Source organism: Myotis nattereri, assembly GCF_964212035.1.
Source record: "Myotis nattereri genome assembly, chromosome: 15".
Taxonomy (NCBI): domain Eukaryota; kingdom Metazoa; phylum Chordata; class Mammalia; order Chiroptera; family Vespertilionidae; genus Myotis; species Myotis nattereri.
Window position 1 is genome coordinate 6935209 of NC_138090.1, and position 27327 is coordinate 6962535.

At 49.2% G+C, this 27327-nt stretch overlaps 3 protein-coding genes across 4 annotated transcripts in view; 2 read left to right on the forward strand and 1 right to left on the reverse strand.

The window, feature by feature from the left end:
* NLRC5 (NLR family CARD domain containing 5) overlaps positions 1 to 27327 on the forward strand; it is a 940085-nt gene that overhangs the window by 263296 nt on the left and 649462 nt on the right. The window lies entirely within an intron of this gene.
* Positions 62 to 15941, reverse strand: CIAPIN1 (cytokine induced apoptosis inhibitor 1). Of its 2 annotated transcripts, none has more exons than XM_081106974.1 (9): positions 15328 to 15941; positions 9403 to 9576; positions 8553 to 8705; positions 7083 to 7159; positions 5281 to 5449; positions 3526 to 3599; positions 2555 to 2670; positions 1811 to 1892; positions 62 to 1029 (listed from the first exon to the last, which is right to left on the reverse strand). In XM_081106974.1, the coding sequence occupies exons 2-9, from the start codon at positions 9557 to 9559 to the stop codon at positions 919 to 921; spliced, it is 939 nt and encodes a 312-aa protein (XP_080963100.1). In that variant the 5' UTR covers positions 9560 to 9576; positions 15328 to 15941; the 3' UTR covers positions 62 to 918. The 2 variants fall into 2 exon arrangements, with proteins under 2 accessions (XP_080963100.1, XP_080963101.1); XM_081106975.1 differs by lacking the exon at positions 15328 to 15941 and adding an exon at positions 9779 to 9859.
* COQ9 (coenzyme Q9) lies at positions 15416 to 27015 on the forward strand. The gene is made up of 9 exons (XM_081106973.1): positions 15416 to 15531; positions 18167 to 18335; positions 19710 to 19845; positions 21767 to 21909; positions 22177 to 22261; positions 23648 to 23752; positions 25218 to 25373; positions 25703 to 25756; positions 26350 to 27015. Exons 1-9 carry the CDS (start codon positions 15465 to 15467, stop codon positions 26383 to 26385), a joined length of 951 nt encoding a protein of 316 aa, XP_080963099.1. The 5' UTR covers positions 15416 to 15464; the 3' UTR covers positions 26386 to 27015.

Here is a 27327-nt window from a genome sequence, read left to right on the forward strand (position 1 = left end):
CACACCCGTAACTGAGCTCCACCCGCTGGGACCAGGAGAAGCAAAAGCAAGCTTCGAGCACTAAAACCAAAGAACGCTTTTATTTATTGGTAAGATAGGAAAATCCAGGGCTCTCAGACCCACACTCTCTCCCAACTATTTGGCCAGACCCACTCCGAGTCTGTGAGGGCGGTAACGAGAAGGGTCTCCTGCGCAGAGAGGTGAACTGTGGGTTCAGGTCTCTGTCCTGCTTCCTCCAGCCAGGACTCTTCTAAAGGAGCCGAGAGGCCCGGTTCCTACAAGGACCAGCCCCACCGTGCGGGACACGTCTCCAAAACAGCAAGTTCTGTGGTGCAAGCTGAGTCTGCACGGCTGTCAGACACCACACACATCCCCTCGTCACAACTGATCCGTGGAAGTACACGAGTTTAATAGTAACTGCAGATGAACAGAACACAGGTGCAACACACGAAAACACGGGTGGGGATGAGGGGGACAGGGACTATGATCACAGCAACCCCTGAGTGACTCCCTTGGTGCCCTGAGGTGACGAATCCCTTGACTCACGTCACCAGGAACTGCACGGTGCGTAAGCCACCAACTCCGTAAGACACGTAGCGGAGCCCGCTGAGCACAGAGTAGGGCAGGGCCCTGCCACGGAGTTAATACTCGGGGAGCCTGGGCGCGGAGTGTTATGATCAGCACGTTGGCCCCAGGAGGGGGACCTCTCCAGGACACACCCGATTCCCTAACACTATGAGGAACCGGCCAGGACACCTTGGTCTTTTGATCCACAGCAGCACTACACACCCCGGCACCCCACAGCCGGCTTCACTCTGCCTAAGCCCCTCCCTGCACTGGGTCTCGGAGAGAGGGAGCCACTGCAGAGACAGGGTCTGAGGCAGGATGGCGGAGGAGCCGTGTGCCCGCGGGGCCCGCCTAGGCATCGCTGAGGTTGCTGTTGCTCAGGAGCACCTGCTCCCCGGGCTTGAAGGCTGGCATCCCGAGGTAGGGGCAGCTGGCGCAGCGGAAAGCGTCGCCCAGGTAACACTGTGGACATAGTAAATATACGATATATTGTAATATACTGGAGAGACCATCACACGGGGAGCTTATGCCAGGAATAGGGGCTAGGACGGGATCCCTAATTTCGTGTTATGGCCTCAGCGGCTGAAGGAAATGGCTGGGTGCATCTGTAGGTCCCCTGGGGGCCCAGACACAAGAGAGAGTTTTTTTGTTTTTTTTAAAATATATTTTATTGGTTTTTTACAGAGAGAAAGGGAGAGAGATAGAGAGTTAGAAACATCGATGAGAGAGAAACATCGATCAGCTGCCTCTTGCACATCTCCTACTGGGGATGTGCCCGCAACCCAGGTACATGCCCTCGACCGGAATCGAACCTGGGACCCTTCAGTCCGCAGGCCGACGCTCTATCCACTGAGCCAAACCAGTTTCGGCAAGAGAGAGTTTTAAAGATCTCTGCTCCTATGAGAACAATGGCCTAGAGAAGCTCCTTAGGCCATATTTCTATATTCTCAGCATTCAAGTACCAGCTGAGCTCAGCCAAACGGCTGAAAAACCTCAGGCCCACCAGGAAGTAGGAAGGGACAAAAATAAGAAGCAAGAGCCCCCGTCTGGGCATGGGCATGCTGACCCTCTCTTAAGAGATAACCGTGCTGCCCCATGAAGACCTACATACATGTTCTCACGTGTTCACCGATTATTGAAATATTGGGCAGGAAGTTCCTTACAGTGGGAGCTAGTCTGTGTGGCGTTCAGAATGACACCCGAGACCGCTAAGGATTGGGAAATACTAAGCAATGATACTTACGTTTCCACAAGCCGACTTGGGTTGGGAGCTCGTCTGTGCCCGGGAATTCTCTTTTTCCAGTTCTTCGGCAAGGCCACACGTGCTGGGGAATCAGTAGCTGATGAGTGAGACTGGCCACCCCCCAGAAACCCCCAATCCTGGCAGTACCAAATGTACGCAGACTTTCCTCTCCATTCCTTCCCACTGACTTCCCGGGAGCTGCTCTGCGAGATTCTCAAAGAAGCCGGAGCAGAGGACCCTGCCGATCTTTCCTCCCTGGGAGCCTTCTCAGATATGGAATCTCCATCTTTCCTTGTCTACTCAGGTTGGGGCTTCCTCTTCAGTTCTTCACAAATAATATATTGTCTGGGGATTCACATGTAGGTGGTTAAACTATCCACCTACATGTGAAAACTGGTTGAGCATCAACTTATGAACCAGTTTGATTCCCAGTCAGGGCACATGCCTGGGCTGTGGGCTCGGCCCCCAGTAGAGAGCGTGCAGGAGGCAGCTGATCAGTGATTCTCTCTCATCATTGATGTTTCTATCTCTCTTCCTCTCCCTCCCTCTCTGAAATAAGCATGCAGAGGCGGCTGCTAAGGTACCAGTAATATCTCTGGTTCTTAACCTGGTGAGGCGTACCTGGTGTTCATTTTACTGTTCTCTAGAATGCACCTGCAGGGAGGCCCTGCTGTAATCAGAGAGCACGGTGACTGCGGGACGAGAAGCCAGAAGCACCTGGACCCTGCTGCGGGCAGCACTCACCAGTTCTTGCAGGCCTTCCTCTTCTTCCCTTCTCCGCAGGAGGGGGCCCGCAGGGAGGCTGGGTCTGGCTTCTTCAAATCCTCTGGGTCCAGCAGCTCATCTGAGTCAATGAGATCCTGGGGAGTGTGGAAGCAGTGAGTGACACGGCCATACTCTCTGCTAAGGAGAGGCGGAGGCGGCCACGGGTGGAGGCAGCAGGGTTACCGCCTGTGTAAGGCGCCTGCCATCCTCCCTCCGGCTGATGCTCGAGTCGGGGCTGAGCACCACAGAAGATGCACTAGGCTGTGAGGGGACTGGGAACCAATTTACACTGGGAACAGCTGGTAAATGAAAAATACTTCAATAAACACTGCCTTTATAATTATTCAAAGTGTGTGGATACATTCCTGGGACACCCTGTATGCATAAGAAGGCCTGTCTGGTGGAAAGGGGAATAAAATATTTTCTCTAGAATTCCGGAGAAATGGGCCGATATGATACATGTGTTGTGTAATTCTTTGATAAACGCGTGGACAGGTAACCTGTAAGTTCTATGAGGGCACGGACCATAGCCTACTTTGCTTGCCACGAGAACTTCGATAGTTGGAGAAGTGAACAACTTTGTTATGGAAGCGCCAATCAAAGATGGAGCATGGCTTTGAAGACAGCGAGTGTCAGTGATTGGCCAAAGGAGCCAATAAAAACATTTCAGCTGACAACTCTTTTCAAGTTTGCACATGCCCACGAGCGTCTTTAATGTATCGCCTGAAGTAAGAACAAGAAAATCTGTGGGGAAAACATGCTGAAAAGAAATGTCAAAGGCCACTAATGGGGAGGTGCCTCCTAACTGAGAAATGCCGGTGACAGGCACAGCCTCAACGCTGGGCTTTAAACACCTTCACAGCCACGAGTCCCGAGCGGCCGCTCCCAACCAGAAATACGCATTCCCAATGTGGGGGCTAAAGGAAAGCCATCAACAGGTGCCGCCTCACCATGCTCTCATCCTCCATGTCATTGGCCGAGAGGGTCCAGAGTTTGGCAGCTGCAGGGTCCACAGCAGGCTTCACTGAGTCCAAGCAGAAAAAGAAAAAGAGCTCTATTAAGAAGCCTGACACAAACTACAAGCAAACCTAAGTGCTTTCTATTGAGAGATTCTGTGCAGAGAACATACTGGACTGAGAGTCAAAAGACACGGGTTCAAGGCCCAGCACCACCACTTACAAAAGGCAGGACCTTGGGCCGATCGCTCACTGTGATAGTCACAGAAGCCATCCTTTTTAAAAAAATTGCTCTGTACCAGACATTATATAAAGCATTTCACATACATCATCTCATTTAATCCTGCTAACAACCTTAGGAGGGAAGCCTCTGTCATCCTAACTGCATAGATAGAAAGCAGGTTTGGACACTTGGGCCACAAAGCCACACATGCCATTCTAATGCTTTCACTTCCACTCTACATTGCTTTCTCCTTTCTCTTAATTTCCATCCTCAGAACACGGACTGATGGTACTCCGTACACCTACTGCAGGTGATTGAAGATGAATGAGAATGTGACAGAAAGCATGAGCACACAGCTTCAGCCTCACATAAACCGGTTACACACAAGAAAACAAGCTCTGGAGCCAATGCTGGCAGTGTAACAAATCGGTGGCAGGAAACCTCACACTTCCTGAGTTCCTCTACAGGACAGGAGAGCCCAAGAAGGGCCAGAAAAGGGCTGAGATCCCAATTCAGTGTGAGGCCTGGCCTCAAATGGGCCTGGGGGTAAGAGCACCCCCTAGTGGTCACTGTCACAACTGCATGCTCGGACCTTCCACTGGGCAAACTGCTCATCTGAGCTGTTCCCACCATACGGGACTATGAACCCAAAGGTTACGATTCCCAAGGGTTGCTTGAAGGTGTAAGTAAGCTGGACAGTCAAAACAGAGCTGTGTGACCGGATGTATACGCCTTTGCACACCTCAGAGCTGGGACAATTTTCTCAACCTGGGCGTTAAAAAACAGCGATAGGAAATGCAAAGCAGGGTCGGGATTGTAATTTTCTGAGCAGAAGAAATGTTTTTACAAGTGTCTTAGGATCCTCAAAGGAAGAAAAGCTAACTCTATTGGCACAAAGACAGAGGACACATGGGAAGAGGAGCAGGGCACTCCTATCTATCATGACACCACCATGAGGTCTCCTGAGGATAAATATCAAAATTCTGGGGCCTGGAGAGACTTCAATAACTAAGCTCTGTGACTCAGGCCTCTAAAATCCGGAGGCCTTGCCCAGCCGGTGTGTCTCAGTGGCTGAGCATTGACTCATGAACCAGGAGGTCATGGTTTGATTCCCCGTCAGGGCACATGCCCAGGTTGTGGGCTCCATCCCCAGTAGCGGGAGTGCAGAAGGCAGCTGACTGATGATTCTCTCTCATCACTGATATTTCTCTCTCTTCCTCTCTCTGAAATTAATAAAAACAACAACATAATAAAATCTGGAGGCCTCAAGTGTCCTCCAGTGCAGAAGGGCTGAACTAGATAATATCTATGCGTTAGTTCTGTTGCGATCTGAACATGCCTAGGACAATAGTACAATAAGCATTCTTCCATTTTTAGAGGATTAGTCCTTCCTTATTTCTTCCATTTGGAAATGACAGAAATGAAGGAAGGACTAATCCTCTAAAAATCTATCACGTCATTCAGATTTCTGTCTCAATTCCTAATGTGTCCTTCAGGCCTATTCAGACAAGAACGTCCCGTCTTACCTGAAGGAGAAGACTTCTTGGCAGTAGAAAGCTTCAGTTGACTAGAAGAACCCACTTCAAAGTTGGGTTTTTTGCCTGTGATTTGCACAGAGACCAAACTGTCACTATGGTAACCCAGATGTTCTCGGACAGACTGTATCTCCTCAGGGCTCAAGGACTCCCGATGCAGCTGGAATTCAAGACATCAAAAGGATCAGGCCACACTCCTCCTACAAAATGATGTTCTAAGCCCACCTATATGGGCATCAAATCCTAATTTCTGTGTTTAAAGTCAGCGGTCGCCAACCTTTCGCACCTCACGGACCACTAGTGTCCACGGGTTGGCCACCACTGCTCCAAAGGTTTCCTTAAACCAGCGGTCACCAACCTTTCGGACCTCACGGACCACCGGCTGGCGACCGCTGCTTTAAGTAGTACATAGGGTAACAGCGGGAGTAACAGACATCACCTCATGGTCACATCAGTTTCTCACTGATCATAACCCTAGAGTGTAACTTTTGTGTCTATTTTTACTTTGGGCCTATTTTACTTAGAGTTTTAAAACTTTCCAAAGTTTTAAAACATTATCAAATATCTGTCTACTAGGCATAAGGCACTGTGCGATTCATTGTGAGGGTTGGGTGAGTATTGTGAAGATGAATCAGACATGGCCCTGTTGGATAGGATCTAAGCCTGTAGTGGGGAAGCAGACCCACCATAAAGACAGTGAAATTTAGATTCTGAGAGGAAAAGAACCACAGGGGGAGGGAAATGCTTTCTACGTGCCTTGGGAAGTAGCAGCAGACAGTAAAAATAAAAAAATGAGTGGGGGTGCTGTGTCTTTAAAACAATAATAACCTTGTGTCTAACAATTATAGAATGGTTAAACGAACCACAGCCCCCCTATAGCACTGACTACTGTTACATCATGAAGACGAACAAGGGATGATACACTCAGATGGGTAAATGTCCAAAAAGCTAGTGACCTAACAATGTGTACATATGACCTTACTGACATTAAGTAATGACATATGTATATACGTGTGTGTGTGTGTGTGTGTGTGTGTGTGTGTGTGTGTCTGCAAATACATAATGAATGGTTTCCTCTGGGGAGAGACATGTGAGCAAGGACTGGGATGTCATCACTTCATGTTCAATATTCTTCAGTATTAACTGAATTTTTGTGAGCATTCCTTATTTTAGAATAAAAATGGAAAACCTTAAACTAAAAAGAAAAATAAAGAGTGGGCATGAATAAATTAAGGTCTTCAGTCATGTAGCAAATCAGTGGTATAATGGCTCTCATTATATTATTCTTACCTCACATCTAAGAAAATCTCAACATCAGAGAAGAATGTAGAAATATAAACACCTCTATTTAATTAAAATATTCCTACTGAACTGTCAAAAATGGGGTTTCCCCTCCAACCTCCACCAGCCGCCCACCAAATATCTGAGGATGATCTAGGTGACTGCCCTTCCCTGGGGCCTAGGACTGGCGTCCACTAAGAGATCTGTGCTCCGCTCTGCGGCCTCAGCGGGCAGCACCACTAACCAGCACTGAGACCGGAATAGGCCCCACCCACCTGGGCCCCAGCCGAGCCTCTTCAGGGGGGACTATCCCAGAGGTTTTGTCCCTGGAGGCTTCATGTATCTCACATGCAAAGCACTTCCCAGCTTCGTTCCTAGTCTAAGCGAACTGACCACCTCCCCTTCAGGGCTGGTATTTCCCCGGTTCTCTCTGTATTGTCTACGAAGAGGTACGTACTAGGTTAGTGACCCAGGGTTAGGTTCCCGGCAAAGAAGGCTGTCTCCCAACATACCTCTTTCACCTCCACAAGACCAGACAGAGTCAGGGCCGAACACAGCTTAGACGCCGTCTTCACTTTGCTATCGTTAACTGCCAAGAGGAAAACCCCAATCAGCAGCTTTATAGGTGAAAGCAGGAAAAATAATAAAGGCTCTATCCTGTTTGGGTCATCAGGCATTAGAACAATAATAACCTTTTCTGTTTAATGTGCATACATTTCGGTGATATTTTAATTTGACTTGGTTATTCAAAATTCTCTTACCAGTACTCCTAAGTTTTAGATAGTAATTCCATTATTGTTTCTTATAGCTCTCTGCTTCTTGGAAATACCAAGCCTTCCAGGGTTGTTAATGATTAGAAAGAGGCTTAGAAACTCTAACGTAACAAGTATCGGGTTATCTTTTTATACTTCTGATGAAAGACACTGTGTTTATCACCCAACGTTTACATTCCCAGCAACGTTTTTATATCTCCACATAAACATCTTCATACACTTCAAAATATTTTCATTTCTATTGGTGAAATAAGTCATCACATTTTGATGCAAAGTCTGGTTAACAAATGTTAAAATTCAGAATTATATAATTCTTTGACACTTTACCACTTGAACAAAAAAGAAAGGTTTTTATTTCCTGAATTCCATCATAGTTTTCCATGAATCAATAATTACCTCATCACTCCCACATTTCCAGTCACTATATTTCAACTACAACTATGGATGTACAGGATGTTTAAAAAGTTCAGCGATGTCTCGAGAACCCATCAACCTCACTTCCCCCATGGTAACATCTTATACAATTCTAATACAATATGAAGACCAGGAAGCCGACACTGATAGTCCACAGAGCTTATCCAAATTTCACCAGATTTACATGCACGTGTGTGTGCATATGTGTGTGTGGTTCTTGGCAATCTTAGCACACATGTAGCTTAGTGTAACCAATTACCACAAGATATAGATTGTTCTCTGACCATAGGAGCCCCCGTACTAGCCCTTTACAGCCTCACACACCACCTCCCAGACAGTCACCAATTCGTTCTCCGTCACCTGTAACTTTGTATTTCAGGAATGTCGTATGAGCGAAATCAGACAGCATGTGACCTTTGAGACTGGCTTTTTCACTCAGCACGATTCCCTTGGGATTCATCCAAGGTGCTGCACATATGAAGTTTGTCCCTTTTACTGCTGCACGGTTTCCCATGGTACAGACATAGCAAAGGTTAACCATTTGTTCACCTGCTGAAGGACCCAGCCATGTTCAGATAGGCAGTTTCCTTCTATTTTACTACCTCCTGGGTCAGAGATCACACATTTCTTCAGATGGGTAGCTTCAGATTTTTTACAATAATGTATATCTAATGATAAGATCAGCTGTAAGAATATTGATTTCCAAATGGTAGCTCCTGCTCAGAGAGATGCAGCAAGCATAGGCACAGATGTAACCCTGCGAAAGTCCCGTCTTTCAGATGAAGGCTTCCTTACCTACAGCTGTCTCCACTGGCTCTTTCAGAAACAGACTTCCCCCAGGCCGAAGGATCCGGGCCATCTCAGCCAGAACCTCAGCACTGTGCAGAGTGCAGCTTCCAGGAATTGCACCGGCTAGAATAACGTCAAAGCTAGATTCTTTGTGTGCAGCTGAAAAGAAGGAAGACGGTGTCAGCAATCACCTGGACACCAGGAGCCATCTCCCAAGCCCTCCGAGCCCGCACCAACGCCACGCCTGGCCCTGTAGAATGCACACCCACCCGTCCAGCAAATGCGATTAGACCACCATTGCTAGTATGAGGGGAAAGGACACTGCTGCCCTGCTCTCCCTCAGTCTTACTACTTTCATATCCTTTGATACGCTCATGGGAAGAAGTCAAAGAGGAAGCTGAAGAGTAGGCTTTAAAAGAAAAAGTGGCGTAGCTAAGAAAGAAACAAGAACGTGCTATACCAGGGGTCCTCAAACTTTTTAAACAGGGGGCCAGTTCACTGTCCCTCAGACCGTTGGAGGGCCAGACTATAGTTTAAAAAAAAAAACTATGAACAAATTCCTATGCACACTGCACATATCTTATTTTAAAGTAAAAAAACAAAATGGGAACAAATACAACATTTGTATTTGCATGTGGCCCGCGGGCCGTAGTTTGAGGAACCCTGAGCTATTCAAATCAACCACACTCCTGAGTCCACTGTGTCTCAACTGAAAACAGCAGGGTGACAGGCCACTGCCATCATGTGCCACCCAAACAAAAACTCGGTTATCTTATCAGAAGTGCAGCACTCCCGTTGAAAGCTCCCTACTTTGCCCCACCCCGACCCTGTAAAGACAACCTGGGTAGGTACTTACATTGCAACAGCTGGTTGATGTTTTCCACAGACACTCGGCCCTCACTGCCGGTTATGGCCTGCAGCTTTTCCACCAGGTCTTTCAGAGCCTCAGGCGGGGAGGGCTCATCCCAGACCACCGCCACGGACTGGCCAGCCGAGATCCCAAAGTCTGCCATTCCTGCTGTGTGCACACCTAAAACCACCGGCAAAAGGAGAGTCAGGGATGAGCAGAGACGAAAGCGCAATTTCACCCACGAGGCACCATCGAATGTGATTAGAATCACAACCTAATTCTGACCGGGAATGCAGACCTTGTTAGAGATTCTTGCTGTCAATACCAGAGTTTGAATAAATGAACGAGCTCGTTACCCCAAGGTTTCATAACCCCAACATACCCAAAACGCAGGCAGCCTCCTCAGAGCACCCTGACTTGGCAGTCAAGTAAAGAGCTTGAAGGCAGAAAGTTATTTCCTCTCTGATATGAGACAGTTCAGCTTGACCAGAATATATAACAGGCAGCACACTAATTAGGCAGAAGTATGACTCAGCAAGAAAGGCAAAGAAATTGGCAGACAACCCAACCACAAGCTTAATGTGTGTGTTTTTTTAAAGAGACAAGTTATTAGGTTTGGCAAGTTGAATATTTTCCCTTTTAGCAAAATATGATCAACGTATCAGTGATCAACAGTATCTACTATGTCTTTCTTTAATATTTAGTATAGCCAGGGTGTTTAAAAACACGTTACATACATGATCTCAAATGAATCTCAGAAACACCTTAACGTAGGCATTATTCCCATTTGACAGCCAGGAAACAGGCCTCTGACTGTGCCCAGGTCACACACTAGTAAGTGTTGTGTGGATATTGTAAGAGCTGGGGTTTGAATCCAAGTCCACATGACTGTAAAGCCAGGGCTTCCATCCTATGGAAATTTCCCCACATGGGTCAACTTTCTCTTCCACTTGATACTCAGGCGAGTATAGAATGAAATCGGATCAGGAGATAGCACTCTACTTAGTTCCTCCTTTCTTTCTTAAATATTAATGCCACAAAGTTTCCGACTTAAAATAGCTCCAATAAATGACATCAGGACAGAAGCTGTGGTGGGGACATCAGGGTGAATCAGTCTTATGCTGAACACTGTCTTCTGCAGAGGTGGCTGTGACAATTATACCACCATCGACACTCTGGGACAGAATTTAAGCCGTGTCCATACGTTCTTCCTTCTTTAAACATGTTGACTTCATGCCCTGGCCGGTTTGGCTCAGTGGATAGAGCGTCAGCCTGCAGACTCAAGGGTTCCGGGTTCGATTCCGGTCAAGGGCATGTACCTGGGTTGTGGGCACATCCCCAGTAGGGGGTGTGCAGGAGGCAGCTGATTGATGTTTCTCTCTCATCGATGTTTCTAACTCTCTATCCCTCTCCCTTCCTCTCTGTAAAAAATCAATAAAATATATTTTTTAAAAAAATGTTGACTTCAAATGACTTGCTCCTCTGCCCCCAAAACAAGCCCAGGTTAGCCAGTCATCCTTCACCGCTGCAGCACTCTGGTTTTGCTGCTCACTTCTGAAAGGAGCTTTATCCGAAAGGTTTTCTTTTCCAGAGCAAAAGCAAAACTCCTTCGTCTTCGGGATTCAGGTTCTCTACAATCTGGCTCCACGTGTGTCTCCACCTCTCCAAAGTGAATTTTGCAATTTTGCTCTATCATGCCTTTTATCGAGTTTCTTCCGTGTGGAATGAATACTCTTTACTATCCTGACCTGGCTGCAAGTCGCAGTAAGAGGCTGCCAAGTGTTATTAGACAATCAGGATTCCTTAGTCACTGAATTATGGTTTTCAAATCCCTAAACAATGCACAATCATGAAATAAAAACTTTTATCTTATTTACTTTTTAAAATTCTTTTTTTAAATGTTATTTATTTCACACACAGAGAGAGAGGGAGAGACAGAAACATGAGTGATGAAAGAGAATCACTGATCGGCTGCCTCCCATATGGCCCCTACTGGGGATCAAGCCTGCAACCTGGGCATGTGCCCTTGACCAGGAATCAAACCCTGACCTCCTAGTTCATGGGTCAACGCTAAACCACTGAGCCACACCGGTTGGGCAATAAATAAAGACTTTTAAGGCTTTTACTGTCACATGATACACATGATACTGAGGAAGAAGCTTTGCAAATCTTTAAGGTGAGTGACTTGAGATCAATCTCCTCACATTTAAGAACCAGCCAGGGAAGACAGAAATATGGATTGCTGGGGACTGTTATAAGACACAAATGACATGTTTCTAGAATGATAATGGTCCTGGCTGGTATGGCTCAGTAGTTGAGCATTGACCCATGAACCAGGAGGTCATGGTTGGATTCCCAGTCGGGGCACAAGCCCAGTTTGCAGGCTCAACCACTGAGCCACATGGGCTGGGCTCAACCTGTGCCTTTAGAGGTGGAGTAGAAGTCACTGTCATGGCACTGGACGTCTCTGTTAACCGCCTCTCCAACTCTAACTGCTGCACACACATGCCCGTGGCTCTTCTAAAACGTTCCTGCAGGCAGTGACAGCAGATGTCTCAGAATAACTTCTGGAGATACACCTGCTTCTTTTTTTTTTTTTTTAATGTATTTTTATTGATTTCAGAGACGAAGGGAGAGAAAGATAGAAACATCAATGATGAGAGAGAATCATTGATTGGCTGCCTCCTGCACGCCCCCTATTGGGGATCGAGCCCACAACCCCGGGCATATGCCCTCAACTGGAATCAAACCTAGTACCCTTTGGTCCGCAGGGCACACCTGCTTCTTTTTAAGGTACCGAGTTAACATCAAATCTTGAGGCATTTGTCTCCTCTTAAGGAGGAACGGGGCCAAAAGAAAGAACTAAGGCCTGGCCGGTGTGGCTCAGTGGATAGAGCATCGGCCTGCGGACTCAAGGGTCCTGGGTTCGATTCCAGTCAGGGGCATGTACCTTGGTTGCGGGCACATCCCCCGTGGGGAGTGTGCAGGAGGCAGCTCATCGATGTTTCTCTCTCGTTGATGTTTCTGGCTCTCTATCCCTCTTCCTTCCTCTCTGTAAAAAAACCAATAAAATATATTTAAAAGAAGAAAAAAAAGAAAAAACTAAGATTGACGTTTGGGTATTGGTTCAAGTAAAAAATCAAATCCTTTTAAGTCAGGTGCATAAAAAAACCTGAGAATCCTTCCTGGGAGGTATGGCTCATCAGTTGAGCGTTGACCTATGAACCAGGAGGTCACAGTTCGATTCTTAGTCAAGGCACATGCCGGGATTGTGGGCTCAATCCCCAGTGAGGGGCATGCAGGATCAATGGTTTTCTCTCGTCATTGATGTTTCTCTCTCTCTCTCTCTCTCTCTCTCTCTCTCTCTCTCTCTCTCTCTCTCTGAAACCAATAAAAACAATATTGAAAAAAGAAAGAAAAGCCTTAGCCAGTTTGGTTCAGTGGATAGAGGACTGAAGGGTCCCTGGTTTGATTCCGGTCAAGGGCACGTACCTGGGTTGCAGGTTCAATCCCCAGCCCTGGTCAGGGTGCTGGGGGAGGCAACCAATCAATGTGTCTCTCTCACATCGATGTTTCTCTCTCTCTCTCTCTCTCTCTCTCTCTCTCTCTCTCTCTCTCTCTGTCTCCCCCTCCTTCCACTCTCTAAAAAATCAATGGAAAAGTATCCGCAGCTGAGGATTAAAACAAAAACAACAACAAAAACCGCCTGAAAATCCTGACACCAGAAAAAAAAATTTTAATTAAAATGAACTGACTGAAGCTCATGAATATATAAATACACACGCAGAGGGGGATAAAGGGGGATAATCAGCAAGGAAACAGGACACTCAAAGGAAAAGGAAGATTGTCACCAGGCAATTCGGTGTGTGTCAAGAGTTAAGGGTTACAAACGCTAGAATATCCACCTGTGGACGAAAGGAGCCATATGCTAAACCTGGACAAGCTTAGGGGAGGCCTGCATGGTGGCCTTGCAAACTTAGAGACCTACAGTAACCACAAAGGATGGTCTGAAATGGGAACTTCTTCAAACTACAAGCAGTTTACTGTGGGTAGTCAGGTCCCACGGCAGTATTTTTCCCTAGCAAAGGTTAACCTTCGCCCATTTGTGTCTAGAATAACATGTCTTTGCAAAAACAAAGTGATTTCCCCTTTTCCAGACCCCTCAAAGCACAGAGACCACAAATCCCCTCATCATCACTGTCGTCCTGATGGTTGTAGACTGTTGCACCCACAGAAGCACAAGAAGTGTGTCCATCCTTTTACTTTTTATCCAGTTCCAGAGGTTTCTGGCTGTGCTTTCTCCCGCCACCCCCCTAATCCATCACCAACGGATTTCGTGTAACCCGCTTAGGACTCCTCCTTTGATTGTAATGTACAAAACAAAGTGCAAAAGCGCCAGCCTCCGGAGCATTATCTTCAACCCACTGAGAGTCAGCTTCCCGGCAACTGTCAACAGTTTGGCTCAAATAAACTCACAAAAATTCTTCACAGGATTGAATGTTTCTTACGTGAACACACAGAAGAGGCTCATCTGAAGATAAATGGACAGAACTCAGGAAAAAAACAACCCATAGAGCAGTGTTTTATGGAACTGGAGAGATGGGTGTGAAATTTTAACATTTGGGGGGTTTTGGCTTAGGAGGGCTTCGCCCGCTCTCGTGCAGGGGAGGCCAAAGTGATAGGCAAGCACTCAGGTTGGCAAGGCGTGTGCAAAGCAGACAGAGAGACCAGGCGGGGTCTGACTGCAAACACAAACTTGACAGAATGACGTGCTCAGCTCCTGGCACCCCTACTCCTCCACCGATCGTCCTCCTAACGCGAAGCTTCCTGACAACAGAAACCCCCGCGCGGCTCTGCGAGGACAGTGGTTTGAGGCCAGTCCGTGACCTTCCGGGGTCACCCAGGGCTGGGCACCCCGTGTCTGACCTTCCGGGGTCACCCGGGGCTTGGCACTCCGTGTCTGAATGAACGCCGCCAGCCTTTCCCAAAGCTGCAGGTCCTACAAATCACCCAGAGTGGGGCTGGTGTCAGAACCGGGCTCCTAGAGGAGACCCGCATGCAATGAATGAACCAACCCTCCAGGAGAAAGGCCTGGGCGTCCGACCGACCCGCAGGCATCCCCCGTGGTTCCTCCCATCCGGCAAGTTTGGGAAACAGCTGATTAGAACCAACTCATCACCTCAGAGCAGTGGTTCTCAACCTTCCTAATGCCGCGACCCTTTAACACAGTGCCTCATGTTGTGGTGACCCCCAACCATAAAATTATTTTCGTTGCTACTTCATCACTGTAATGTTGCTACTGCTATGAATCGTCATGTAAATATCTGGTATGCAGATATTTACATTGTGACAAATTGAACATAATGAAAGCACAGTGATGAATCACAAAAACAATATGTAATTATGTATGTGTTTTCCGATTGGTCTTAGGCGACCCCTGTGAAAGGGTCGTTCGACCCCCAGGTTGAGAACCGCTGTCTAAGAGGTTCAGGAAAATCACTGGCTCCAAAGTACCACCTGGAGGTTCCCCCAACGACCGAAACGAAACGCCTTCCGTTCGAGACGTGGGACCGAGGCCCAAGGTCACAACAGCTGGCCACGGGCAGAAGGGGGTCTCCCACCCCGGCCTCTGGGACCCCGGCCCGGGCGCTTCCTCCCGATCGCGGTCCCTGGGGCCTCGGCCGAGGCAGGCGGTCCAGGAAGGACCAGGGCCACAGCGCCAGGAGCCCGCGGCCGACAAGACCGGTCCGGCCCCTCACGCTGGATTCTCAGGGCAAAAGCCCGCCATGGTCCTCGGGGAGGTGGCCAAGGCTAGTTCCCACCAAGTGACACGACTGGGACGAGGACATGGGAGGGTCTGGGGACGAGGGTGGGCCGGGAGGGGACGACCAGGGGAGGTCGTGTTCCTGGCGGCACCCAACAAGCGCTTACCTGGTACCCGGGACGCCCTCCTCGCGTCTCCGCAGCCGCCGGCTCCGCGCACGCGCTTCTCGCGAGAGGCGGGGGCTCCCGCGGAGCGTGAGGGCGGAAGTGGTTGCGCTGACGTCGGAGACGTGCCCGCTCCCAAGATGGCGGCGGTGTCCAGCGCGTTCGGCCGAGCGGGCTGGAGGCTCCTGCAGCTGCGGTGCCTGCCCGGTGAGGGGGCGGCCGAGCCGGGGAGCGGCGGGGAGCGGGGAGGGGGCGCGAGGCCGACCTGGGCGGGGTGCGGGGCGGAAGAGGCCGTGGCGGCGGCTCGCGAGCAAGGTGAGGTGAAGGGCACGGGCGCGGGGCCGCCGGCGTCCCGGGATGGAACGGGCCGTCTGGCTGGGCTTCTGCCCCGAGTCAACAGATGCGAGGGGCCAAGAGCCGCGGAGCAGGGCCTCTCCCTCCCATTTAATGGGCTTAACGAAGCCCCAGAGAGGGCTGTGGGTGCCCAAGGTCACCCAGCTCGTGGTTGCGGAACTCGGCCCCCGTCTCCTAAGTCCCTTCCGAGGGCGCGGGGCCGGGAACACGAGGGACAGAGGTGGAGGCGACCGGAGAGAGCACCTTGGCCTCCGTTTCCGGTCAGTCAGCGCCCCCCCACGTCGGTAATTCTGTGATCCCCTTGCACCGCCTTGGCCGCTATGTAGTCAGGATTTTTGTTGATACATCCGAGTTCTTAAAAAGACAGGCGTTTACTTAAAAGAGGAAACTTTGTATCGTTGGCATAAATGGATTACTAGACCCAATGTGACACATTAACAAAAATATATGGCTAATAACATAATAAACATTCTCCTGCATTTCACCTAAACTCTCCTAAATCACAGTGGTTCCTTCAGAACCTCCCTGTCCTTTTCAACGTACTATGGATAGTCGCTCCCTTTTTTCTATACATACACTAAAAGGCAGGTGTTTTCACGCCTATCGTGCTGTGTTTTTTAAATCATTGTTCCCGCCGAAACCGGTTTGGCTCAGTGGATAGAGCGTCGGCCTGCGGACTGAAAGGTCCCGGGTTCGATTCCGGTCAAGGGCATGTACCTGGGTTGCGGGCATATCCCCAGTAGGAGATGTGCAGGAGGCAGCTGATCGATGTTTCTAACTCTCTATCTCTCTCCCTTCCTCTCTGTAAGAAATCAATAAAATATATTTAAAATAAATAAATAAATAAATCATTGTTCCCTGAGGGACCCGGTAGATTTTTTTTAAAAAATGATGCCCTTTTGTTGTTTTTATACAAAACTCCACAAACAAAATATGATTAGTAAAAGCAATGCCTGTGACCCCGCAAATCCACTCCTAAGTATTTACAAATCCCAGAGGAAACGAAAGCATTAGGTCCACAACAAGGTTTGTACAAGTACGTGCGTAGCAACTTCACTGATAATAGCCAACCCCGAGCCAGCCCAGGTGTCCACCCGCAGAAGAGTGTATCCTCACGGAATACTACTCAGCAGTAAAAAGCAACCTGCTGGTTTACACAAAAAGCATAGCTCAACCTAAACAGTGTGTTCCACCAAAGAAGCCACATAAAAATGACAGGCTGTGCGGCTGTATTTAGACGAAGTGCTAGGACAGGCAAAACTAGACGGGAACATTCAGAACTGTGGGTAGGGAACGGCTGGGAAGGAACATGAGGGCCCTTGCAGGGAGGTGATCACCTCTAGATGGGGGTTCAGGTTATATAAGTATGCATTGTCAAAATTCAGCATTGGCACGTTTCAGACTTTTGCATTTCATTGTATATAAATAGCTCAATAAAGGAACAGAAGATATTAAACTCTGCCTCATAGAGGCACGGTGAAATGTTTAGAGATGAATAAATGTTTAGAGATGAGGCCTGCAACAAATGTATCAAAATACAAAACGAATTAAAGGAAGAGTGTGATGGCTGCATATAGAGTATCTGGATGGTGGATATAAGGGCATTCATGCCACAATTCTTTCAACTTGTTTGCAGTGTTTTATAATACAATGTTGGGAAAGAAAAAAGTATGAAGTGGTGCTTTTCCAGAAGCCCTTTCCTAATGTGAATGAAGGGGGTGTTGCAATATTGCAGATGAGAAAGCAAACATCATATAAACACTGGGGGTCAGTACTCAGACCTTCTAATTTGTAGTCCAATGCTCTAGCCATAATATCTATAATAATAAAAGGGTAATATGCTAATTAAACTGGACGTCATTCCGGACGTCCTTTCTGACGAAGCCGGGCCGGAGGGAAGCCAGCCCGGGTCTGGGTGCCTGCAGGTGGCCCAAGGGAAGCCAGCCGAGACCCAGGTTCCTGCCAGTGGCCAGAAGGAAGCAGCCCGGGCCCAGGTCCCAGGTGCCTGCTGGCAGCCAGAGGAGGGAAGCCGGAAGCTGGGGGAAGGAAGGCCTACTCTTGCACGAATTTTCGTGCATCGGGCCTCTAGTATAAACGTGAAACATTTCCAAGTCACTGTCACTTTTTGTTTCAGCCCCACTCCCATGGAGCAAGTAATGGAGATCATTCTTTTTAATTATTATTCTTAATTTGCCTCCTTTAAAGTCACGCTCACAGGGATGAAATGGCTTGCCCATTACCACACAGCTAACAAATGATGGAAACAGGCCTAGAAGCAGGTCTTCTGTTTTCTGGCTCAGACTCTTGTCTCCACGTCATGTCTCAAGGTTGCCAATTTACCCTGAATTTTGCCTGAGACCCAACACTTGGATAAGTGGTGCTGGAGGGGACTCTGCCCTCTTACTGTCCCCATCCCTGTACCACGGTAGGTCTCAAAGGGTCTTCTCTGGGGAGTGTCGCCGACTGACCAGTCCTGCTTCCGTTTCAGTGTCCCGCTGCCAGCCAGCCCTGGCGCCACGCGCCTTCCATGCGTCAGCTCTGCAGCTGAGGGCTTCTGATGAGCGGACGCCCCGACCTCCCCCTCCTTTTTCTCAGCAACATTCTGAGACGCAGGGGGCGGAAGAACCCAGTCCGGAGTCTTCTCGTCCACCCCCCAGGTAGGCACCAGAACCCTGTCGACCCATTTCTGGCCACTGCGTGCTTGGGTACATCTGTTCTCCTTCCTCTCTCCTCTCTTCTTTCTCACCTTTCATCATGATCAGACTATCTTTGAAAGGAACCTCCTGTTTTTTAATGAAAATGGTGCCTGTACATTGTAAAACATCTAAACAATACAAAGAAGTTCACAAAAATTACTGGAAATCACAGATCCAGAAATAACTCTGCCAACATTTTTGTTACTATCTTTTTTAGATGTTTCTGTAAGCATATTTCATATGTAAACTTACGTATATAATAATGGTTAATTACAGCCCTGGCCTCTATGGCTCAGTTGATTGAAGTGTCATCCTGTGCACTGACGGGTTAAGGGTTCAATTCCGGGTCAGGGCATATACCCAGGCTGCTGGTTCGATCCCTAGTTAGGGTACCTATGGGAGGCTACCAATCAATGTTTCTCTCACACATTGATGTTTCTTTCTCTCTCTCCATCTACTTTCCTCTCTCTCTCTCAAATCAATAAAAACATCCTTGGATAAGGATTTAAAATAACAGTCATAATAATTAATTATATGTGCTCTTTCAGAATCTGTTTTTTCACTCTGTATACATTTTTAATATCTTTTCACGGTCATTATTTTAGTAATTGCATAATATTCCAGCAAGCTGTGGTACCAAAGTTTGTTTAACCTATCTTTTATTGATGAATATTTAGATTTCCTTCACTGGTATGAAAAACAATGTGATAAAGTGTGTGATTCTCAGCAGTGGGAGCACTGAGTCAAAGGATATGCACATGTAGCATTTTGTTACATATGTGGGGCCAAATTGTCCTCTAGAAACATAATTTCCATTTCCATTAGATATTTTTTCTTAATCCTACCACTGAGAAGTTCCTCTAGCTCTGAAATTAAGTATCCCCAGTCATTATTCTGGTCTCCTGTTTAACATACTTTTCATTTCAGTTCAACAAATATTTTTTTGAGGATCTACTTTGTGCCAGACCCTGTGGATAATATGACCACTGTTTCAGACCTCATGGTGTTACCGTCTGGTGCAAATACAGATAAAGAAACTGTGCTGAGGGCTAGAAACAGGGAATCCTGGGAGCTGCAGGAGCACGTGTCCTATGGCATGACGTCCTCACTCACTGCTGCCTGCTCTCAGTGAGCATACGGGAGGGGAAGGATGATAGAGGTTTTACCGTGTTGGCACTACGATACCAATACACAAGCGCAAATGTCCTCCCAACATGTGCTTACTAACTAGTAGCTATGGTTTCTGCTCAGCCTCATTTTGCATTCGAGGCAGCAGGCAGGAGGATGAGGTGTGCAGGGCTCTGTCCCCATGTCTGCCTCGGATTTGGGTCTCAGGTACACAGACCAGGGCGGCGACGAGGAGGAGGACCATGAGAGTGAGGAGCAGCTGCAGCACCGCATCCTGACAGCAGCCCTGGAGTTCGTGCCTGCCCATGGGTGGACGGCAGAGGCAATTGCGGAAGGAGCCCAGGTGTGTGTAGGTGAGGGCAGGGCAGCCTGACCAAGATCAGCCGGGAGGGAGTTCCATCAGCCAAAGCAGAGGCCTTACATCAGCCAATGTACCGCCCAGCTTAGAACCCTCGCCCCTGTAGGATTTTCTGGGTGTTTTTTTGCTTGTTTTTTTTTGCAGGGGGAGGTTCTTTATTAGTAAGGTGAAACTAGGTTCATTATAAAACTTTTTACTATAAAAAGAATATAAGCTGGAGTTGGTTCTTAGGAGTAAGGTTCTAAAGGCAGCCCATGTAAAGAATTGCCTGTGACAAAAATGACCATATTTCATTGACTCTAAGATGCCAGTGGTTGTAAGAAGCAACATTGTTGTATGCATCACGGAAAAAGGTAAATGCCGCCTTTAAACTGTGACATCATCAGTTGTACAATTCACACTGATTGTTTAAAATGAAAAATATGTGCATCTTAGACTTGATGAAATACGGTGTTTGAAAACGCCCAAGAAGGCACCACTTGGGAGAACAACACGCTGTATTTTTCTCAGTAAGTCTAATACATTTGCTCCTGCATTGGAATAGACTGGTAGATTGCCCTCCAAGAGGGCTGTGTACTTCCACCAAAAGAGGCATTTCCCCACTCCCCACAGGGGGAGTTTCTAGTTAATGTTTTTATTTTGTTCCTTTTTCTCCTTCTGTCTCTGCTGCTGTCAGGGTTCTGCCTCCAGCAGATGCACAGCAGTTGCTGTAGATGGGGAGTAGCAGGGATCTTTGTGGCTTTGTTAACTTCTTGACAACTCATTAAGGAAAGCTTTGTTGTTGTTTTTCATTTTTATTCATTGATTTTAGAGAGAAGAAGGGAAAGAGAGAGAAACATCAATTTGTTGTTCTACTTATTGATGCATTCATTGGTTGCTTCTTGTATGTGCCCTGCCCAGGGATCGCACCCACAGCCCTGGCTTATCAGGGGAATAATTAACTGAGCTACCCAGTCAGGGTCTTGTTGTTTTTTGAACAACGAAGTGACTCCATTTCCAAGAGAGAAATTAAGTGAATTGGTAAAGGAAAGGGTTATGAGCATCTTCCCCAGCCCCTTATTATGTTAGTTAGGCCTCCAGGTTACAAGTGTCAGAGTTCCACTCTGACTGGCTCAAGCAAGAAGGAATGTTTTGGCTCATTTAGTAACAAAAGTCTGGAAGTAGCTTGGGCACAACATTCTTGGGTTGTGGGGCTGGGGACTTTCTCTCCAGCATATCTGCTCCGCGTTCCTCTCTGTGCTCCCAACAGCAGGGGTAATGTATGTAACGTGTTTTAAACACCCTGGCTATACTGTCAGTCAGCAGGGGTAATGTATGTAACGTGTTTTAAACACCCCGGCTATACTATCAGTCAGCAGGGATAATGTATGTAACGTGTTTTAAACACCCTGGCTATACTGTCAGTCAGCAGGGGTAATGTATGTAACATGTTTTAAACACCCTGGCTATACTGTCAGTCAGCAGGGGTAATGTATGTAACGTGTTTTAAACACCCTGGCTATACTATCAGTCAGCAGGGGTAATGTATGTAACGTGTTTTAAACACCCTGGCTATACTATCAATCAGCAGGGGCCTCCCATGCAGGACTAGGAGTGGCTCAGCAGCCCCCGTGGAGAGAGCTCCTCGTTCCCATCAGTCCTAGCCAGAGTCCCAAGGCGGTTTCTCCGGGCCTGGGGTTGCTCGCGTGCGCATCTTTGAGATGGCGCTGTGAACTCCCGTCCAAGTCTGCAGCACGCCAGGGGCTTGATGGAGTGTGGGTAGCTTCACCCACGTCTCGCGGATGAAGAATGAAGAGTGGGGTGGCCCCCTGAAAACAAAGCTGCTGTTACTAGAAGAGGCACCAGTGGCGAGCGGGCAGCACATGTCCACTACACGTGCCGCCCCCGTTCTGTTCTTCCTCCGTAGTCTCTGGGCCTCTCCAGTGCAGCAGCCAGCATGTTCGGGAGCGATGGCAGTGAGCTGATCCTGCATTTTGTGACCCAGTGCAACGCCCGGCTCACCCAGGTGCTGGAGGAGGAGCAGAAGCTGGTACAGCTGAGCCAGGCAGAGTAAGTCCTGTGGCGTTGTCGCTCAGGGTGGCAGCTAAGGCTCGAGTGACTCAGGCCCCACCAGCTGTCCCTAGGAGGCCAGTCCAAGCAGAGCCAAAAGGGGCATTCAACAGCCCTGCTGCGTCCAGGGGACTGACTCACAGGCAGCCGCCTGGCTCGGACAGCTGTCGGCAGGCCAGCGCCCGGAGCCAGCCGGCCTCTCCCCCTGTGCTAGCACCGAGCCATGCCTTTGACCCAGAGACGCATGTTTTCTTCTCCCTCTTCCAGGAAGAGGAAGACAGACCAGTTCCTGAGGGATGCAGTGGAGACCAGACTGAGAATGCTGATCCCGTACATTGAGCACTGGCCCCGGGTACAGAGTTCATATTCAGGCCCCCACGCAACAATGTCTTCAGATGGATACCTGCCAGCACCTTCCACTCGGAGCACTGGGCGCGGTCAGGCCTCAGCTCACTGACCCCACAGGCCCAGGGATGCTCCGGGCACGTGGCAGAGCTAGGTTTCAGATTGGGGGGGGGGGGGTGCCAAAGAGAATAACTCGGAGCCTTCTGTGTCTCGGTCCCTGGAGATGTGAGTGGCCTGGGTGCTGGATCGCGTCCTGGGTGGGGCCTTGGTGGCCCGAGTGTGCCCGCAGGTCTTCAGTGAGTAGGAGTCCATGAAGGAGATGAGGAAAGTCAGCAGATTGTATTGGCCATGTCGTGAACAGGCCTGTCGTGTTTCAGATCTCAGGGGACTGGCCTTCTTTTCAGATTGTCAGTGTGAGGCTTGAGGATTGGAGTTCCTTCCACGGGCTTTCCTGCCCTTCTCTGAAGCTTCCTTTTCCTCTTTCAAAGCGTGTCATAGGGTGCGCCCTGTTCTCAGTTAAGCAGGTCAAGTCGAAGCACATCAGAGGAACGCAGGGCCATCTGGGGCCCCGTCCAGCTGGGACTCTGTTGAACACGTCATTTCAGTCAGTCAGTGGACACACGGGAACAGCCAGGCCGGGTGTGTAGGGAGCACGGCCGAGTGGAGCCTGCCTCCTGCCAGACCTGGCGCCTCGACTCGTTCCTCCTCACGATTCAAGGGATGAAAACGAGTGCGTTAGGCCTGGCTGCCTGCTGGTGCAGCACGTTTCCTCCTGGGCTCCTGGCACCGAGAGGACACTTCCCAGCCCATCCAGGGCCTCTCTGTCCAAACCCCAGAGGCCCTGGCCGAGGACTTAAGTTGACAAAGTGGCAAGACCTTGTACTGTCAGGAGGTGGTGTCTGCTGATGGAGGAGTCTGGGTTGTGCCATTGCTGTATTAGTTGAAGGATTAGTTTCAGATAACATATCAACTTGAGTTGAGCAGAAAGTCACGGGGAGGAACTTACTGAGGCTGCAGTGGGACAAGAGGAGGAACGTGACCTAGAATTTGGACCTAGACACCACTCCCAGATTCCCTTCCTATCTCTGCTTCTTCCTCCATGTGACCTCCTCATCCTCACTCTCAGTACTCAGAGCGACCAGGCCAGACCCTCTGCTGTCTGCATTCCCAAGTCCACATGCTGGGGATTGAGGATCTGATTGGGCCAGGAGAGGAGGATGGGCCCTGGTCCCCATCGGCTGTGGTCAGGGTTGTTCGCTGCCGGGGGGTGGGAGGTGGGTCTCAGATGCGAGCTGGGCAAGCCCCCTCACGTAGGTCAGCGGAGAGGTGAGGCACCAGCCACCCAGGCGCGGTTGTCCCCTGTGTGCTGTACCTGTCCCCATCCTTCCCGCAGGCCCTCAGCATCCTCATGCTCCCTCACAACATCCCGGCCAGCCTGAGCCTGCTCACCAGCATGGTGGACGACATGTGGCATTACGCCGGGGACCAGTCCACTGACGTGAGTGCTTCTGCAGGCCCTCGGGGCACCGGGAAAAGCTTGGGTTGAGCATTTCTTCAACAAGTTTGTGAAATTTCTTTGATCACAAATCCCTTCAGGGGCCTGCAGCGCCATGCCCATCCTGGTAAGGAGAGGCTGAGGTGTGAGGGAGGGCCCTCTACAAGCCACAGTGGGATCTAGGTCACCCCATGACTGGAACCAACACTCCAGGCGCAAACCAGTGGTGCTTCCTCCCAACCTGCAGTGGTGACAAAAGACGTCAGAGGGCCTTGTGATTGGGCTGCTATTTTATAATGCCCCCCGCCCCCGTCTCCTCAAATTTATATTCTGCAGCAGAGTTTCGCCGTGTGACTTTCATGAGACTGATTTTTTCTTTTTAATGCCATGGAGACACCATTGCTTTAAAAGGAAACTCCCACCCCCAGCCCATCTTGGCCTGCTTTGCTAAGAAATCAATAAGCCTTTAAACAGGCACCAGGAAAGAATGTGACTTGTGAATGCTATTATATTTCTGTAAGGAAGTTTTTAAAATGTATACCTTTATAAAAAGAAATTAATATCCAGGCTGGGGAGGCAAAGAGATGCCCGCCCCCCCGGCTCTAACATAGTGCTTTAATAAACTCCCCCCTGCGGGAATATACCAGCAACAGAGATGGTAGCGAAATGAAATTAGAAAGCAAAGAAATTAAAGGAATAAAACACGGAGCAGCCGAGCCAGTGCTCTGAAGAGCAGTTTCCCCGGACAGTCGGCGTCGCTAAAGGACTTGCCTCTCAGCGTTTCCTCGCTGTTCCCATCGGTCCGTGATGCCCAGCCGTCACTTGCCGTGGAACACACTACAGTTTGCTCATAACTGGCTGACCACAGAGCCTCCCCGCACTTAGATGTCCTAAGACTGAGTCTTTTCGCCAGCAGTTCCAAAGGAACAGATGTAGCAAAGTCACCTGCATGCTTAGTAAGCTCCAGCCTCCTGGCACTCCAGATCCACTGACTGAACGCTAAGAGGCTGGGCCCAGGGGCTTGCTTTTTTTAAAACATTTTTTTAAAATCCTCATCTGAGGATATGTGTTTATTGATTTTTAGAGAGAGAGAGAGACATAGATGTGAGAAAGAAACATGGATCGGTTGCCTCCTGTACGCTCCCCAACCCAGGTATCGAACCCACAGCCTAGGTATGTGCCCTGACTGGGAATTGAACCCACAACCTTTTAGTGCATGGGACGACACTCCAACCAATTGAGCCACCCGGCCAGGCTGGGAGCTTGCGTTTTTAATTTCCCAGGTCATTCTGATGTACAGCCACGTGGTGAGACAATAGTGTTGTCCAGAGAGCCGTATGTATCTGTGAGGGAAAGAAGAAGTCAGGAGGAAGCCCATGCCTGCCTGTGGCTTTGGGCAGAAACCGCCCCGATTGCCCCGCCCGCAGCAGTCGCGGTGACCCGCCTGCCTGGGTGGTTTTCTTTGCAGTTCAACTGGTACACCCGCCGGGCTGTGCTGGCTGCTATCTACAACACAACCGAGCTGGTGATGATGCAGGACTCCTCCCCCGACTTCGAGGACACTTGGCGCTTCTTGGAAAACAGGATTAACGATGCAATGAACATGGGCCACACTGCCAATCAGGTAGTGGGGCTAGCCATTCGGGAAGCCTCCTCACCAGGCACCCCGTCCTCCTCGGGTGACAGCGGGGCACTGTCTTTCTCTTGCTCCCCTGTGGCCTCAGCTGACCGTCCTGAGGGCCTTCCCTGGGAGCTGGGCTGGTTCTTCCTCATAGCAGCCTCTCCAAGAGCCACACTTGGCCCATTTGTGGCTGTGTTGTCTGTAGGCTCTTCCTCCAGTACACAGCCCTCTTGACTCCACCTGTTGGGACCAGTAGGCCTGCTGGTTTGTCCTACCTGTCTCACCTTGGCTTGTGGTGGGGGCTAAGAGAACCTGACTCTGACTCCTCCTAGGTGAAGTCCACTGGAGAGGCACTGGTGCAAGGACTCATGGGTGCAGCAGTGACGGTGGGTACTTCCCTGCTTATCCCTGCCCTCCCCCATCCCACTCTGGCCCTGTGCTGCTTATTTACTGTATCCCTGACCCCAAGTAGTTCTGTAGCCTTAAACTGGAAAGCTTAAGTAATGAGACTGACAGCGGTGCAGTCCAACTCTCTTGATTCCAAATACAGTGGGGCCTTGACTTACAAGTGTCCCGACTAACGAGTTTTTCGAGATACGAGCCGTCTCTCGGCCAATTTTTTGCTTTGAGTTGCGAGCTAAAATTTGGGTTATGAGCCAGCTTCAGATACCCCACCGCTAGTTGGCGCAGCGAGCGTCACAGTGAACGCCACAATATCAGCCCAGCATCACATGTCTCACTCGTTCACTTTTTGATTTGTCATGAGTAATTTGAGTTATGAGCTCTGTCATGGAACGAATTAAACTCATAAGTCAAGGCCCCACTGTATCCTACCTCTTTATTTTCTACTGGCTGACTCCCTGGACCCCAGGACATCAGATCACAGCCATGTGTGCTGCTTTGAAAATCCTGACCTCTCCCACTGAAGTCCTGGGGCAGGGCACGGCCTTAGCACTCTCTGTTTCCACCCCTTTCTCAGCTCAAGAACCTGACAGGTCTGAACCAGCGCCGGTGAGCAAGAAGGAGTATAAGCTAGCGTGCCCAGAAGAAAACCTGCGGATATATTTAAAGGACATTGAACAGTATGAAGTGCCAGCACAGGACAGGACTCTGAGTCACCACCACAGCCACCTGGAAGCCACAGGGCACTTGATGATACAGTTGTAGCCCGGGAGTGGGCCACTTCCTCAGTTCCTAGTACCAAGCCCGGCTTCCTGATCTCTTTCTGCAGTTGTGTGATTGACAACTGAGGCTGTCATCCAGCGTTCAAGCCACAGAAACCAGCACGGCCTGTCTCACAGGCGCCTTGGTCATATCTTAACCTTCCTAGAATGCTCTCTGGGACTCCCAGGTCAAAGTCAGGGTCTCAAGCTACCCCTGTGGCAGCTGATCCACAGCACAGCACAGCACAGGCACGTGCACCCAGAAGTGTCCCTTGCGGCCTTTTTCCTCTCCAGCAGCCTGAGATACTGCACCTGGGACCCCCTCAGAAAGCTGCCACATGAGACAGGTGCCTGCTGGACAGTGGTTCACAGCCCGGCCCGGGGTGTGATCTCAGGCCTGGTGTCGCATTACACCAGCGTGCGTGCAGGCTTATTAGTGAACTTAGACTCTGTAAAAATAGTAATAAATATGTTTGAATCCATCTATTGTTGTGTAGTTAGTTTGCATCCAGACCATGGCAGGTATCCAAGAGCCCAGAGAGAGACAGCAGTGTGTGGGAAGGGTTTGAGGCTGAGTTCTGGGCCTGGTGCTGCCTAACAGTATGACAGCTCTGCATCTCTGGGCCCAGGCTTCCCATCAGTAAAATGGGAGTGACAGGGGCCTTTCCGCTCACCGTTAGCTCCTTTGGCTGCGCTTGTCACCATTTCAGTGATCCAGTCTAGCTTTAATAATTTTCTTGGCCTCCACTGGCTGGGCTCCTTTTGCAAGTCTGGTTAACTCATATTGGTCAGCT